The following is a 17553-nucleotide window of genomic DNA, read 5'->3' as shown; positions in this document are numbered from 1 at the left end:
TATATTAAGATAGAGTTGAGTAAGCATGTGTGATTTGTGTCTTAAATGGAAAAAAGTAAATATGAAAGGGTCCACTTATTTGAACTATACAGACTAGAAACCCACCTAGAAATAAAACAAAACATCTTATTGTGTGTATTAAGATAGAATTTAATGCATAAACTCACCTCATAGAATACATCACTCACAACCAACTTCTTGGTATCTTAGAAGTTATCACAGTGAAAACAAAAATGATTCTACATCTTGTTTATTCTTGAAACTTAGGAATAATGTGCAAGGAGGGCAGTTTTTATTTTTAAGGGGGAGGAAAAAGTTGCAATTTGTGTTCCGATAATTGATGTATCATATCTTTCAAACATAATTACCCTAAATAAATCCCCACAACACAAATGGAGATACTAGGTTGAGAAAGATTTTATTACCCTTCTTCATGCTTTAAAATGTGTGATTTATCCTTTGCCTACTTTTGAGTTTTATTCACATAGTTTTTCAGTGTTTCAATTAGAGAAGCATTAGAATCTATGAGTAGTATTGATTTGAAGTTCAAAGACAATTCATTCAGACAAGAGAACATTTCTATGTGTTACAAAATTCCCAACGTTAATTTGCATATTTAATTGTCAACCCCTCATTTCATATTAAATGGACCGGAGTCAGGAAGAGTTTCTCTAAGAACAGGTTGTGCTAAAATACAGAAATTCTATTTGATGACATTTTGCAAAACATTTGTGAGAAGCAACCTCTAGTATTAATTCATTAAGATAATTTCTTTTGTAGATATCTCCTTTCATGCAGCCTGAAACCTCAATCTGTTCTTCCCAATTTGTTTAGTCCAGTTCTGCCTAGTGCCTTTACCACAGGGGAAGCAATTACTGCAGTTCCCTAGGGCCTGAACACAGTTAATGCACCTCCCTCTGTGCTGAACCAAGGAGTGGCTTGAGGCTCTTGGGAAAAGACAGTCCTTCCTCTGATCCTTCATTGCCTAATTTATTGAAATTTTAAATGTGAATGGACCTTTGTAGATAGTAAATTCTTTTCTCTTCGTAAAAATAAACTTTTTTTCCTGGGCCAAATATATGCTGACCTTGTAAGCTGCATCTTGAAAGGCACTGCGGCAGAGCGCTTGCTTATGTCATGAATTACAGAGTTAACTTTAGTGCAGCCTAATCCCCAGTTTCAAAGGAAACACCACAGATTTATGAGCTAACCCTAATTTTTTTGTTGTGTCCAGTTCTTTATTCTCATCCCATTTCCAGAAATGTCATTCAGAATTACATTTTGATCAGTAAATGCGAAGCTGATCTTGACTTCATTCATTCCTTCCATCACCATTTTTGTTGTCCTGCATTCAAAGCACTCTGCTGCATTCCTATATTCAAGGCATTCAAGGCCTTGGAAAATTCACAAATACATTTTTTCATCTTAAATTAAAAAAAGAAAGATCCTACCATTTGTCAAGATTACGGGAATGCAGTTAACTCTAATGTAGAGCAATGAGGGTACCAGATAAATGGGAGCAACTCTGAGGAGAATTATTGAGGTAGAGGAGAAGGAACTAGAGGCCACCGCTAGTCTGTGTTCTGAACTTAACCCGCCTGAGCCTCAGATGAAAACACAATAGTAAATTATCTCCATAGTCCTGTCCGGTGCTGGAATTCTGATTCTTGAATTCAAAAGAGGAAACATCTCTAACTTGGAGGCTAACCTGAGGGGTGGGACGGACTCTGTGACAGAAGTGTTGCTTGGTCTACAGCTTGTGAGAAGAATGAGTACGTCAGAAGGGGAGATATTGGATGAGTAATTACAAAGGAAAAGGCATCTCAGTTCTCTGGTACTGTTATTAGCAGGGGTAATTATATTAGTTGGATGGGTATGAAGGCTTGGTGGCTCAGGAAGTTAAAACTAGAAATGTAGATTGAGGAGTGATTTGAACATCAAGGTAAGAAAAATATTTGATAATCAGTGGGAAGGCATTAAATAATTTTAAATGAGACTTGAAGAAGATTAATTCATCTTACATGAATTAAAGGAAGGAGAAAGTTAGACTCTGAAAACAGTACAAGTATGTACTAATAGGTGTCAGAACTAGAATGATGACCTGTGAAAGTGGAGAAGTGACAGAGGTGAGAATGGTTCTGAAGAAACAAGTGTGAAACCTACAGATTGATGTGACCAGGATTCAAGAAATAGGCATAGGTTACCAGTGTTCTGCTCTTGCCCTAACTTGGCTGTTACAGGTAAAAACATGCATTTTAACGTATACTTTGTGTATACACAGTAGAAACAGCTTTTTAATCTGGATAGCAGGCAAAATATTTGGAAAAGGGGGGAAATAAATAATAACTTTTTTAAATCTTGCATCCAAAGGAAATCTAAGTATATCCACACATTTGAAGTGAAGTAAAAAACAAAGATTTATTCATTCCGTTGTGTGAATGCAGACAGCCAAATGAGATAAAGTGAGGAACCATGTGTCCGCTTGGTAGGCTGCATCACCCATATTGCAAGGATCTGCCTAGAATATTCAGCTGGCTTGGTTTTTTCATTATCATTCCCCTCTGTCATTAATGGATTAATTATTTCCCTTGGCCCACTTATGACACTGTACTGTAACCCCAGGAGGCCTAGAGTTCTTTACAGATTTTAAAAGGGCTCAGAAGCATAAGGAATGGCTTCATTGGCTTCATCTATTCTTTTATTCAGACAAACAGTCAAAAAATTTGTTCTGAAAATTCATTGTTATGGCAGGGCAGGTGGGTATATCTCAGTGGTAGAGCACATGCTTAGCATGCATGAGGTCTAGGTTCAATCCCCAGTAACTCCATTAAAAAAAATTACTAATCAATACTTAATCACTATGGTGTATACCAGAAATAAACACAACATTGTAAATCGACTATGTGCCAAAAAAATACATCAGTATCAAATGGCAGAGAGGAGATACTTCGATGTCTGTTGTTTATTTGAGATCACATTGACAAGAATGATAGAAGTTCATAGGTAGAATTCAACTTAGTGATGAATGTTCAAGTCTTAGGCATCCTCTGCTACTTAGCAGCATTTTAGGGCCTGTCTTTATCTCTCTCTTAGCTACTCATATGCAGCTCCAATGGGAACTGTAGAGATGGAGGCAAGGACAGGCATCCCCACAGGGTTGCTAAATAGAAAAATTCAGATTTTTAATTTGTGATCCAGAAATAAAGATAAGAGGGGGGAAAATGCTTCCATTAAAAAAAAAAAAAAAAAAGAAGAAGAAGAGTAGATAATTATTTGATCCATAACTTGATGTAATCACATCAGATTTGGGAACTGTCATCCCAAATATGACATCTCTTCTTTTCTTCTTTTCCTAAGAAACTGATTTCAATTATGTTTCATTTAAAATAAGTTTATCAAATTAAACTCAGTAAATGAAACAACTGATATGACTGGAGCTTGAAATAAACGATGTGATGATCTAATGAAATACATAATGCTAAATTGTCTTGCTTCTTATGCAAAAATTATTAGTCATAGCAATGCATGAATAATTAAGGACAAAATTATATTAGGTATTTAATTATATTTTTATCTTTATACATCTAAATTTTTAGTTTATTAAAATATACTGGTCAAATAAACCCCTATGCCATTATTTTAGTTTCATTCTTTAATAAATTGCCCTTTTTAATGAGTTAATCTTCTCTGTTAGGATTTCTTACTTCTCCTTTTCTAATAAACAAATTTTCTGTCTTCATCTGGCAGCAGATTCCTCTGATTTTGCTTTTCCTTTAAACTTTTCATACTTCCTCTTCTCAGTTTTAAAACTTTTTTTTGTTATATTGTCTATATTTGTTTCTGTAAATGTATTGCTTAAGAAAGAGTGTATTTCATCTTAAGACTTTTTTACTTTGCTTTTAAATATCCTAGAATAGTCTTGATAGTAAAAAAAAAAATTAGAAAGGCTAAAGATTACTAGGGGAATTTTTTTTTTAAATTTTAATCAATAAGAATTCTGACTTTTCTTTTTTTCCATTTGTGTATTAGGTGGTTGTGAATGCCCTTTTAGGAGCAATTCCATCCATCATGAATGTGCTTCTGGTTTGTCTTATATTCTGGCTAATTTTCAGCATCATGGGCGTAAATTTGTTTGCTGGCAAATTCTACCACTGTGTTAACACCACAACTGGTGACATGTTTGACATCGAAGAAGTGAATAATCATTCTGATTGCCTAATACTGATAGAAAGAAATGAGACTGCCCGATGGAAAAATGTGAAAGTAAACTTTGATAATGTAGGATTTGGGTATCTCTCTTTGCTTCAAGTTGTAAGTGAACACTCTTTTCTCTGAAATGTGTTTATTGTTTGGAGTAATAGCAAAGTAATGAGTGCAAAATAAATGTTATCAATACCCCCCCCAAAAAGTATGACATACAGCTATTATTTAGTTACTAAGAAGAAAGTTTATAATATATTTCCTTTTTTCTAATTTTGATTCATTTGTGCAAGTTGATGAGCCCAGTGGGTAGAAATGTCAGTATATGTAAGCAGTGCAGACAGTTAATAGTGGCCAGGTATTTTAGTTCTTTCCAAAGTTCTTCTCTTTCTTCTCATATTTCTCTCTCTTCCCACATGAACTAGATTAATAAATCAATACATTTGCTAATATTTTTTCCTGTTGCAATTGGAAAGCTTGTTTCACTGATGGATCACCCCCCACCAAACACACACACACACACACACACACAAACACACCTGATTGGATTGCAACTAACTGGCAGTATTAACTGCTAGTGAGTTGTGTCATTTGGATTGAAGATTGGGGAAGGCTATTTAGGTTTTAGGTTAAGTCCTCATAGTGAGATGGAAATAATACTAGGTGACACTGAGACACAGAAATGAAATCCAAGCACTTGTCTCACCCCCAATGACTTTGCAGTATAATTACTTAAGGTCTTTTTTTCCCCTAAATATTAATGTTTTCACTACTGGGTCTCCAAGACTGATTTATGCAAAAGAAAATAGTTTACAGTTTATAAAAACGCCAAAGATGGTGGCCTCTTAAACATTTCCATTTGATGCTGCTTCTGGCTGCAGCTGCATCACAGCAAAGCAGTGGATAAAAAGAGTTCAGATTGTTTGGAAAACATTATAAAAATACTGTTCTATTTTGGCCACTGAAAACACAGCTTAAAAAAGAAAAAGCTGTATAAGTTCTTTTCTGTGGTTCTATAGAGTCTTTAGGGCAGAAATCGATTTCGTTTCACTGGGGTTACGTTTTCCATTGTTCAACCAGGAGACTAAGCCAGCACAGAAACTTGCACTGGTCAAAACCCTCTTGCATCTCTATCGGAGATGTCGGTACTGTGATTCCTTTAAAGTTTTTTCCACCTTCTTGTTAGAAATTCTTATTTCTCTCATAGATGTTTCTGACTTATGCCGAATGCTCATGCAGTTAAAATAGAGATTTAAAAAAATCTGGCGAGTATGATATAAATATAGTCGATACATGATGTTATTTCCTTGGGCGCTTATCCTCACCCTTAACTAATAGTCACACTTGTAAATATCACTAATGTATATCACTTCCTCCATAAAACTGAGAAAGAAAAATTTAAAATTTCAAGCAACCCCTTAAAAGGCTAAACAATTCTGAAAAGATAGGGTAAAGATCCTGTGCGAAGCCATTAAATAAATCTTGCTACTAAAGAAACTCTAAAGTACCGATTTATACTTGGTTTTATACAGAATCATGTCTCTGTTGATTAGCAATTCATTGAAATGGTTCCTTGAATCACTTTGTTCTGTTCCTGTACCTAGTATGTAATGAACTTGTTCTATCATTGACCTCAGCCACTGACACATTTAACATTTCCCTTTTTGATATACAAATAGGTTCTGTTTCCTAGCTAAGAATCATTACTTTCTCTTCACTGCCATGACAAGCACCCTTAACTTGGCTTTCTTCCTCTTCACAAGAGCTAGTGTAATAGCAACAAAGATGTGTTGAGATACAGATGCTGAAAGCTTTGCTAGACTTGCTCACTAAGCAACGAATCCTCACAGGCCCACAGGGCTCAAAACTCGTGTCCTAGAACAAATAACAAGTTACTATAAGTTATTAGACTTGAGAATACCAAATGTTTACTGTACTATTTTCCACTTTTATTACCCAAATGAACTCACTTTCATCAAAAACTACAGAGGAGAAAGTGGAACATAGGATTATTTCTAGGTATTACGCTTCAGAATTCTTAAAATGTTAGTTACAACTCTGACTTTTTGTATACCTGTATGATCCTTACAGTATTACAATGAAGAGGAATCTTACACTTTCAGTCACTTTGATCACCTTGCAGGTAGATTTCAGTGGATGATCATGAGGTCTAAGTTGTAATTGTTTTGCTGCTGCAAACATTGCCGAGTGTGTTGGCATTTGTAAATCTTTCTAAAACTGTTCCACCAAATTTTGATAGCACTTTACATTGCATGATTCCTTTAATTCTGAAGAATTGAGAAGTACTTGTGAATTGGTTATCAAGCAGGAGGATATACCAGAGGATGATTTTGCTCATTATATGATCTAGAAATGAAAAGATTTATTGAGATAGTGTTGGTCCAAAATCCATGTAAACTTTGTTTTAAGATATCTTTCCAAAATGTTCCTTTTTAAGAAATATGGATATTTATTAAACATCAAGTCTGAATTATTTTTACTCCAAGTAAAACATGCATATCCTTTTTAATAGGCCACCTTTAAGGGATGGATGGATATAATGTACGCAGCTGTTGATTCACGAAATGTAAGTATTCTTTATATCCGAAGTCTTTTCATAATGTTGATTAGGTGTTAAAATTAATTTGAGCATAGCAACTGAATGGAATGATTCTACAATGATTTATTTTAAAGTAAAAATATGACTCAGATTAATATTCAAATAGAGCAATATTTATCAGAAAGATCTTACTAAGATATATCAAAACATAAATTATGGTGAAAGTCTAAGTAAAGTAACACATGCTTATATTTAATAACTAACAAATATCCTTCTATTAAATATTTTTCTATTTTGTTTCCTTTTTATTCACCAATTATATAATCAATAATTATTTTGGCAAGCTGGAGCAAATGTGAAGAGATACATGATTGTCATCAGTAGTTGAATGTATATTTACCCTCCATATTTGACAAGTTAGAGAATTTGTCTAGACAGCCTTATATTTTTCTAACAGCCTTATACTTTTGTACTTTAAAATTCGTTCTTTTGTATGATAAAAACAATCCATAAATTTACTGGAGTCTTTACCGATACTATTATCACTTCCATGATCAACAGTTTCCTTTAAGTTTATACCACCTAAGACCCACTTTTTTGATCTCTCCTACAACAGCCTCTTTCAGGCTTCAAAAGATGAGAATTGAAATCCATGCTCCTTCCAACTCTGCTCTTCAAAACTTTGTAAAATTTAGTATTTTCTCTTTATCTTTTCATTCTGAAATCGCATCTGTTTAGTCTCTCGTTATAAGGAATGACCTTTGTCCTGTCATCTTCAAATTGACCTGATAGAGCTCACTTTTCTCTTTCTTGATGTGCATTTCCCATAAATGGCTTTAGTTTTATGTTGGGTTCCTTTCTAATATCCCCCAGAGTTGAGTTATTTCTGTTACTTACTATTTTGTTGTGTGTTTGGTTGATTTTAAATTCTGCTGTCTTTAGAAGGACATGAATCTATTAAGGCACTCACTATCTATAGTGACTCCTTTACCTCTTTAATCAGTGGTAAATAAGTGTACTTACTTACCATAAGTACCACCTAGAGATTAAATTATCAGTTGAGGATTTAGAAGATGCAGTGTATAGTTGTATCTACTCAATTTGAAAAATTCAGTGTTATAATGTTGAAGGCAGGATGCCAAACACCTAAATAAGTAACTCAATTATTGTTTGCTAAATAAATTCATGCAAGTACAAATGATTGTTTCCAAACATAATCTATACACATTTGTTGATGTAAAATTTTTTCACTAGTAATTTTTAAACTATTAAAATGTAGTACCTTAAAAATTGCAAAATTTAGCACACTGCTGTCTAAATGGCAAGATATTAGTTGTATTTATAGTTAGAAAAAATACATTCAGTCATAGTAATTGTACTTTTCACATTAAAATACCCCATTTTTCACATGAAAAATCATCCTAAAGACTAATTTCAGAGACTTTTTTTTTACAGGTAGCTGATTTAGAGAGGAAAAAAGGAAAAGTACTGCTTAAGTATTACCAGAAATTTTTCTTTTTTATTCTTGTGGAAAAGCACCAATGACTTCCAGCATCAAAATGTACTGTAATATTTTACAAAATATCTTCCTTTGGTAGGTGGAACTCCAGCCGAAGTATGAGGAAAGTCTATACATGTATCTTTACTTTGTTATTTTCATCATCTTTGGGTCCTTCTTCACCCTGAACCTGTTTATTGGTGTCATCATAGATAATTTCAACCAGCAAAAAAAGAAGATAAGTATTTCTAATATTTTCTCTCCCACTAAAATAATAAATGATTTGAAACATTTTCTCTACCAAGTGAATATTTTAGAATCTATTTTTTTATCCTTCCCCTCTGCCATTCACTACCCATCTCTTTCAGGAGATAGAAAGCCAGGAATGACTGTGTCCCATATTCCTGTGCATGGGTTCCAAACCTCTTCCTCTTCAAAAAAATCACGGAACCACATTTTCTCTTTTGAAAGAGAATAATTAAAAAAGAACTCAGGCATATGCCTCTTTCCCAAAGTCAACTTGTTATTTTATTCCTTACAACTTCCCTCCTTAAAATATATTTTCTAGTGAAAACTCTTAGAATCTTTGCAATAAATCAGGCAGGATGTCTGAGCTTCTTCTAGTGTTTCTTTTTATAATTTTTGTCCCTTATTGGTTTCTTTTGTTTATTCACACTTCTCCATGATATGTAATTATAAATGATCAGTTCCAGTGTTGAATTGAACAGCTCTTTATTTTATTAATTATTATCATTATTAAACCCATTTTATCGTCCTGATCATATATGCACATGATCAAAACCACAGACAGTAAAGAAATATCATTGCTTGGAAGTAACCACTATTTGCATTTTATGTTTTTCTGTTCAGACTTTTTCTACACATACCCTTATTATTGAATTATTTTACCTATAATTATGAATTCTTTTTTACTTAAATATTTTCCTATTTTGTTAAGTCTTCATATATTCATTATCAGTGCCTGGTCAAAAGTCTTTGTGCCAAAAAAAAAAATTAAGCCTTTAATTATTTCCTTAAGATAAATTCCTAGAGGAAGGTATTTTGTTTTCCCAAAATAACATGCCTACTCATACTCCCAATAATGACATGTGGATGTGCTCATGTCACTGCTGCTTCACTAGCATTAAATATTCTGTTTTTTAATACTTGATATTTGATAAATGAAAATTGTATTTAATTTGAATTTTTATGTCTTTTATTACTAGTAGGTTTGAATACATTTTCAAGGGCTTTTTTGGCCATTTCTTTTTTTCCTCTGTGTACTGATCCTTCATCTCATTTGCTCAGTATGTTTTCTTCTTACACAATGAGTGTTTGCATTGTAGGGGATGCTTTCTCTAGAGAACATCTCTGCCCCATCCCCTTTTATTATTATCAACATTGTTCTGTTGTCACTATCAAACTCTTTCATTTCACTTATGAACCTGAGTTCCAATCCTCTGTACCTACTGGCCTATCACATACCTTCTGTACATATGACATCTGACTTTTCCCTTAACTTATCTACCAACTTGTCCAGCTTCCTTTCTATTCTTTTGCTCTAATTCTTGGCAGAGTGAAAGTGGCTTTCAATGAGTAACTCAAAACCGTCATGCAATACTTACTCTGATTTTTTACTATATATGAATAAGAAAATCGTTGTCTTTAACTTCAGAAAGGCAGTATGTATAGTGTAAGGAACCAAGTATTTAGTATCTCAGTGAACCAAATTTTACCACTCACTGAGTGTATGGACTTGGTTAAAATACTTAACCCCTAGTTTCTGGGATTTTTTTCCTCTGTTAAATAATAATGAAAATAAGAAAGTCAGTTTTGGATGGTTGTGAGAAATGAATCAGATTATAGTACCTAAAAACTGGTTTTAATGTTTCAAATTTAAAATTCCAGGCATAATTATACTAATTGGTTGAATTTTGCATTGCCTTTTTTAACTGTCCCTTTCCTATTTTAAGTTTAACATTGAAAAACTATGTGCAAAGGGACACAGTTTTAATCAATTTTGATTTTTCTTTTCTATACTTCGGAGGTCAAGACATCTTTATGACAGAAGAACAGAAGAAATACTATAATGCAATGAAAAAATTAGGATCAAAAAAGCCACAGAAGCCTATACCTCGACCAGGAGTAAGAAATACCAAATGATGTGGGGGGAAAAAATACACAAAAACAAAAACTTGCATGGATTTTCTCACAGAAGAGATAGCAGCTAACATTTTCAGCAGCAAAGATTTCTTCTGCTTTTAGAGCATCATTAATTTATACCTCTTATGGTAATGGTAAAATTTTTTAAAAAGGGAGAGGCCAAAAAGAAAACAAAGAAACAGAAAATGCACCGTTATCTTCAAGGCATTTAGAATGTCACAACTGGAATCCAAACGGCATGGCGAAGTTCACATAGACAGTGTGATATGCACAAGAAATTTGATCATGTAACTCAAGGGTGGTTGCTGAGTGATGTTAGGGAGAGGGGTGAATCTTGGATGGGGTTAAAAAAAATGTACTTTTCTGCTAGGTTAACAAGTTGATGAAGTATTGAGTGAAATAACACCTTAGTTCTATTTTATTTGTCATTGGAGGTATTGGGTATTTCAGAGAAGGAAGGTGTTCCAGTCTCTGCTATTCATATATATGACTACAAAGTTAGAAATTACAAATGTCTACAGAAGTCAGAGTCAATAAATACAATTCATGATGATAAATAACAAACGTCATGTTTCTATGAGGAACCAACCAAACTACCACTGTGAAATGGAGAAGCGTTATCCCATGCTGTGTTGATGTTTATGATGATGATCTGTGAGGTTAAAATAATTTCTGGGGCGTACTGAGGAATAAAATATTAATGAACACTCTGTTCATTCATACTCATATCGTGCTAGCCAAAAGTTGCCTTCTTGAGAATGTTAAGGCTCTGTTAATCCTTAACATTGGAAGTAGGAATGTGTATGGGAAAAATGTAAGATAGAAGATATCCTCAAAGTTCCTGAGGGGCCAAGGGAAATGGGCCAGGCAGTGGCCTGCAGTAAATGACAGTGGCAGAACCGGGGTGGGCAAAACCACAGATTAGTGACAAGGGACATGCGTTTTTGACATCCAAGTGTAAGGAATGTCATTCTGGTCTGATTATCCCTGTGTAGACTCAGCATTCTGTATGTGACAATGTCAGCAAAGACCGTTTGATGGAAGAACATCAGTACTGACACACATGGACTTTAAATGCATAATGTTCTAGGTGTGTCATGGAAATCCCAAGTTCCCCATAACAATTCTTTGACAAGAAAGCAAATGGAATGTTAATAGATACTTTATTTTGAAACTGCTTTATGGTCCAACTGATCATTGGAAATTCTGATAAAACAAAATTGAGCAGGTTTCTTAACTTCTTGTAATTTTAATACATTAATATGCATTTTGTGCCTCTCAGAGAAATATATAGTACGCAATGTTTCTTATCAGAAATCCGCTTTTCACAAGGGATTGTTATTCTGTGGACTACATACTGGTAAATACAATTTAGATAACTAAATTTAAAAAATTAATGGGCTATAAGTCATCTTTTACAAAACTCAGGGCCAGTGGTTCCTATGTACAATACTAGACAGTCAGTGCAAAAAGTACTTATGCAGAAGATAATATGTACAAGAAAACTTCTGTGTTGCTAAAAGCATTTCTGTTTCTCTACAGAACAAATTTCAAGGAATGGTCTTTGACTTTGTAACCAGACAAGTCTTTGACATAAGCATCATGATTCTCATCTGTCTCAACATGGTCACAATGATGGTGGAAACTGATGACCAGAGTGAATATGTGACTAGCATTTTGTCACGCATCAACCTGGTGTTCATTGTGCTGTTCACTGGAGAGTGTGTGTTGAAGCTCATCTCCCTCCGACATTATTATTTTACCATAGGCTGGAATATTTTTGATTTTGTGGTTGTCATTCTCTCCATTGTAGGTAAGAAGTATTGCACATCTCTTAAGTTCCGCTCAATAAAAGTAAAAGTTGGAACAATTAAGTTTAAATTAGAGGTCATCCCACCACTCAGAGAAAACCACTGTAAAAATTTTTGTTGTATTTCACTCAAGTGTGTCTGTCTTTCTTACAAAATGAGGCTCCTGCTATACCTAGAGTATTGTATCTTATTCTACCCATTTTAGACTAGATATATTATTTGTCAATATAGTAGAGTCTCATTCATTTGAACTAGAAATGTGCTATGAACTAAGATAAAAATGCTTTTGACATGTTGAGATGGAATAGTCTCTAAAATATCCAGACAGCTCTCTTGAAAAGAGGACTAGGAATTTAATCTGGTACTCAAGAGAGGCAGTGCATCAGACATAGAGTCATTAGTATGCAGAAAGGAGTGGAAGCTCGTGGCAAATAAGGAAGAGGATAGAGTGAAAAGAGAATAAGGCTCAGAACAAAATGTCAGCAAATGCAGGTGGTAGGTTCTTTAATGCAGCAGATCAGAGATTTTCTAAATTATCTTGAAATGGGTTTGTAGTAATGATGCAGAGAAGAAGTGATGTAGCGTGGAACATCATTTTATCATTCATTCCCTTCAAAGCCTGAAATGTTAAACAGGTCACATGAGCAATATAGCTCATCTCATTAAAGATACAACTCTAGCTCCAGTAAAGAAGTCTGCCTGTGAGCCTAAGATATTCATTCTTCCTAAACCAGGTGATATGAGTGGGTCAGTATTTTACCATCTAATATGGGGCATCTCTGTTGGGCAGCTCTTTATGCCATTTGCCCCTCCAAAAAGTTAAGCTTATATCCAACTCATGTGTTGTCATTAATTCCCACACTAATCTGGTGTAATCAGTTGTGAATAGGATACTTAGCTGCATTCACCTCTGTTTCTCTCACTGTCTCCTCCCCACCACACACATGTACACACACTTTTTACAGAATGAGTTAGTGTAACTCAGAGATACTTGGTTTCTTGAGCTCCTCTTCATCTCAATTATTATTTCATTATTTAAAAGGCAACTGGAGAAAGAAGCTTTAAAGAAGAAAACTGAGAGACCAATGCCAGACACAGGAAACCAGAAGGAGCATCAGCTTAAAACCTTTTAGAAATGCACCAGAGCACATATAAAAATATGTAAGAATATTATAGTCGAAGCTTAGGGAAGCATCAAGTTCATGGAGAGATGACAATAGCATTAAAAGCTACAGATACTTTTAGATGCATAAGGACTGAATAGAGGGTATATGATTTAGCAGGTTCAGAAAAAAATTATATTAATTATATTCATATAAACGTATTTATACTGTTGGCTACTACTCTTCAGACAGACTTGAGAATTTTTTTTTACTTATTTTGTTAGATTCAGTCTTGGGATTTTGTGTAAGCTAAAAATAGTCTAGAGCTGTTCCCTCAAATTAAAAAGGTACTATAAAATCCTTATTGAATTGAACATTGTCTTAGTCACCTCAGATTGCCATAATAAATTACCACAAACTGGGTGACTTAAACAAGAGAAACGTATCTTCTCACAGTTCTGGAGGCCAGAAGTCCAAGTCAAGGTGCCAGTGTGGTGGGTTTCCGACGAGAGCCATCTTCCTGGCTGGTAGATGGCTGTCTTCTCACTATGTCCTCCAGGCCAGGGAGAAAGAGAGAGCAAGCTCTCTAGTGTCTTCTCTCTTAAGAGCACTAATCCTATTGAGAGCTCCAGCCTCATGACCTCATCTAAACTTAATTATCTCCCAAAGCCCTATCTCCAAATACCACCACCTTAAGGAGTCAGGGCTTTAACGTATGAATTTAGGGGGAAGACACAATTTAGTCCATAGCAAATACTGAGTCAAATTTAATGCTGAATGTCAAAATTAAGGTTTATTTATAAAATGTAATATATATGTGTGTGTGTGTGTATATATATATACATATATATATATATATATGTAATATGTTTGTCACATTTAAGATTAGGTAACTCAATTTTAGTACTCTGAACTTTACCTTGGAGCTTTAACAGATATTTGAGTATTATTTTAATGGATAACTTCTTCACTGGTTGATACTCTCATTTTTTATCCATAGGCATGTTTCTGGCTGAGCTGATAGAGAAATATTTTGTGTCCCCTACCCTGTTCCGAGTGATCCGTCTCGCCAGGATTGGCCGAATCCTGCGTCTGATCAAAGGGGCGAAGGGGATCCGCACGCTGCTCTTTGCTTTGATGATGTCCCTTCCTGCGCTGTTTAACATCGGCCTCCTGCTCTTCCTGGTCATGTTCATCTACGCCATCTTTGGCATGTCCAACTTCGCCTATGTTAAGAGGGAAGTTGGAATTGATGACATGTTCAACTTTGAGACCTTCGGCAACAGCATGATCTGCCTGTTCCAGATCACCACCTCTGCTGGCTGGGATGGGTTGCTAGCACCTATTCTCAACAGTAAACCACCCGACTGTGACCCTAATAAAGTTAACCCTGGCAGCTCAGTTAAGGGAGACTGTGGGAACCCCTCTGTTGGGATTTTCTTTTTTGTCAGTTACATCATCATATCGTTTCTGGTTGTGGTGAACATGTACATCGCTGTCATCCTGGAGAACTTCAGTGTTGCTACTGAAGAAAGTGCAGAGCCCCTGAGTGAGGATGACTTTGAGATGTTCTACGAGGTTTGGGAGAAGTTTGATCCGGATGCCACCCAGTTCATGGAATTTGAAAAACTGTCTCAGTTTGCAGCTGCTCTTGAACCTCCCCTCAATCTACCACAACCGAACAAACTCCAGCTTATTGCCATGGATTTGCCCATGGTAAGTGGTGACCGAATCCACTGTCTTGACATCTTATTTGCTTTTACGAAGCGGGTTCTAGGGGAGAGTGGAGAGATGGACGCTCTTCGAATACAGATGGAAGATCGATTCATGGCTTCCAACCCATCAAAGGTCTCCTATCAGCCAATAACTACAACTTTAAAAAGAAAACAAGAGGAGGTGTCCGCTGTTATTATTCAGCGTGCTTACAGGCGCCACCTTTTAAAACGAACTGTAAAACAAGCTTCATTTACGTATAATAAAAATAAAATCAAAGGTGGGGCTAATCTTCTTGTAAAAGAAGACATGATAATTGACCGAATAAATGAAAACTCTATTACAGAAAAAACTGATCTGACCATGTCCACAGCAGCTTGTCCACCCTCCTATGATCGGGTAACAAAGCCAATTGTGGAGAAACATGAGCAGGAAGGCAAAGATGAAAAAGCCAAAGGCAAGTAAACAAAAAATAAATAAAAATCACCGGGTGACAAATTGTTTACAGCCTGTGAAGGTGATGTATTTTTGTCAACAGGACTCCTTAGGAGGTCAATGCCAAACTGACTGTTTTTACACACGTCTACTTAAGGTCAGTGCCTACAATCAGACAGTGACCCCTTGTCGGAAAACTGTGACTCTGTGTAAAGGGGAGACGACCTTGACAGGAGGTTACTGTTCTCACTACCAGCTGACACTGCTGAAGACGAGAGACAAAATGGCTACTCAGACTGTAGGGACCACTTCAAAGGGGTGCAAACCTAGAATCTGGGGGTTGTCAAACATGAAACACTTTAGTGTAGTAATTGTATCCACTCTTTGCATTTCAACTGCCACATTTGTCACATTTTTACAAAATCTGTTAGTGGATTCATTTTTTTTTTAGTCCATATGTTGTCTATTGTATGTGACTATTTTTGTAAATGGGGTTTCTGTTGGGAAATAGGCAAAAGGACCTCTTTAACAGGTATGCCACGGGGGTTATGGCAAACACACGGCCCTCCCATCTGCATAAAGACATGGTTTGCATGAGGGCATGCTACACTAGAGATCATGCATGAAAAAAAGTCACAAAGAAAACAATGAGTTCTGAAATTCCGTCCATGTTTCTGGGAGGGTAATTAGGTGATGATTGGAGGTGCTTTGCTGATCTTGTTTTGTCAAATCCAGCCCCTAGGCCAAGTCCATCATTTTGGGTGGGTAGCCCATTAAATCTTAGCAGGTGCAAACTTTGCTCAAATGTCTGGAGTCGTAAGTGTTATGTTTCTGTTTATTGTATTTAAAAAACTGAAGAATGAGCATTGCTCCCCACTGAAAGACGGAAATGACCAAAAGAACCCTTTATAAATTTCTGCTTAGTCCTGCACTTTGTTTAGCCATCTTCAGCTCAGCAAGGTTGACAACGTATATGCTAATGAAATGCTATTTATTATGTAAATAGTCATTTTACCCTGTGGTGCACGTTTGAGCAAACAAATAATGACCTAAGCACAGTATTTATTGCATCAAATATGTACCACAAGAAATGTAGAGTGCAAGCTTTACACAGGTAATATAATGTACTCTGTACCATTATAGGTAGTTTGGATGCTATCAATGCATGTTTCTATTACCATGCTGCTGTATCAGGTTTCTCCCACTGCTCAGAATCTCATATGAGAAACCATATGTCAGTGGTAAAGTCAAGGAAATTGTTCAACAGATCTCATTTCTTTAACTCAGTAAGCAATAGTTTGCAGCACTTTAACAGCTTTTTGGTTGTTTTTAATTTTAAGTGGATAACATATGGTGTATAGCCCGACTGTACAGACATGTTAAAAAAAAAAAAAAACCCACTGCTTAACCTGTTAAAATGTGTTTAGAATTTTCTAAGCAAATATAAATACTGTAAAAAAAAAGTCATTTTATTTTATTTTTCAGCATTATGTACATAAATATGAAGAGGAAATTATCTTAAGATTGATACCACGATCACTTTCTTACTTTCTGTCCATAGTACTTTTTCATGGAAGAAATTTGCTAAATAAGAAATGAAAACAAGACTGGGTAGTTGTACATTGCTGCTTTTTTATTACATTTGCTAATTTTAGATTATTTCATAATTTTAAAGGGCAAAAATAGGTTCACAACTTTCATCCAAATTATGCTTTGCAATTGGATAAAGGTATAAATTTTTATTACATTTTTGGTAGTGCCTACACTAACTGATTGAAGGTAGTTCTTATTTTTTCATTTTTGTCCTTTTTTCCTAACTTCTGTTTATGTTTTCATTTCTTTGGAGTCAGGCTGCTCTAGACTGCTCTAAATATGTGAGTTTTGCAATTTTTTTCCCCCAAGAACAGAGTAGTGAACTTATGTAGTCAATTACATCAGGACATTTTGTGTTTCTTACAGAAGCAAACCATAGGCACCCTTTTTCTTAAAACTACTTAGATAAATTGTATTTGTGAACTGCATGCTGGAAAATGCTACTATTACCCTAAATGATGCTAACCAACATTAAAA

The 17553-nt window shown here is 35.2% G+C and overlaps 1 protein-coding gene across 6 annotated transcripts in view; it reads left to right on the top strand.

Annotated features, from left to right (window-relative positions):
• LOC105081966 (sodium channel protein type 1 subunit alpha) overlaps positions 1-17553 on the top strand; it is a 75905-nt gene extending 58352 nt beyond the window's left edge. For all 6 annotated transcript variants that reach the window (XM_074363828.1, XM_074363827.1, XM_074363825.1 and 3 more), the window contains exons 21-26: positions 4030-4311; positions 6734-6787; positions 8359-8496; positions 10299-10403; positions 11964-12234; positions 14336-17553. In XM_074363828.1, the coding sequence (XP_074219929.1) occupies positions 4030-4311; positions 6734-6787; positions 8359-8496; positions 10299-10403; positions 11964-12234; positions 14336-15513 (2028 nt within the window). In that variant the 3' untranslated portion in view covers positions 15514-17553. The remainder of the gene's footprint in view (positions 1-4029; positions 4312-6733; positions 6788-8358; positions 8497-10298; positions 10404-11963; positions 12235-14335) is intronic.

Source organism: Camelus bactrianus, chromosome 5 (genome assembly GCF_048773025.1).
Source record: "Camelus bactrianus isolate YW-2024 breed Bactrian camel chromosome 5, ASM4877302v1, whole genome shotgun sequence".
In the NCBI taxonomy this organism is placed as follows: Eukaryota; Metazoa; Chordata; class Mammalia; order Artiodactyla; family Camelidae; genus Camelus; species Camelus bactrianus.
Note: the sequence above shows the minus strand (reverse complement) of the source record. Positions and strands in the feature narration are given on the sequence as shown.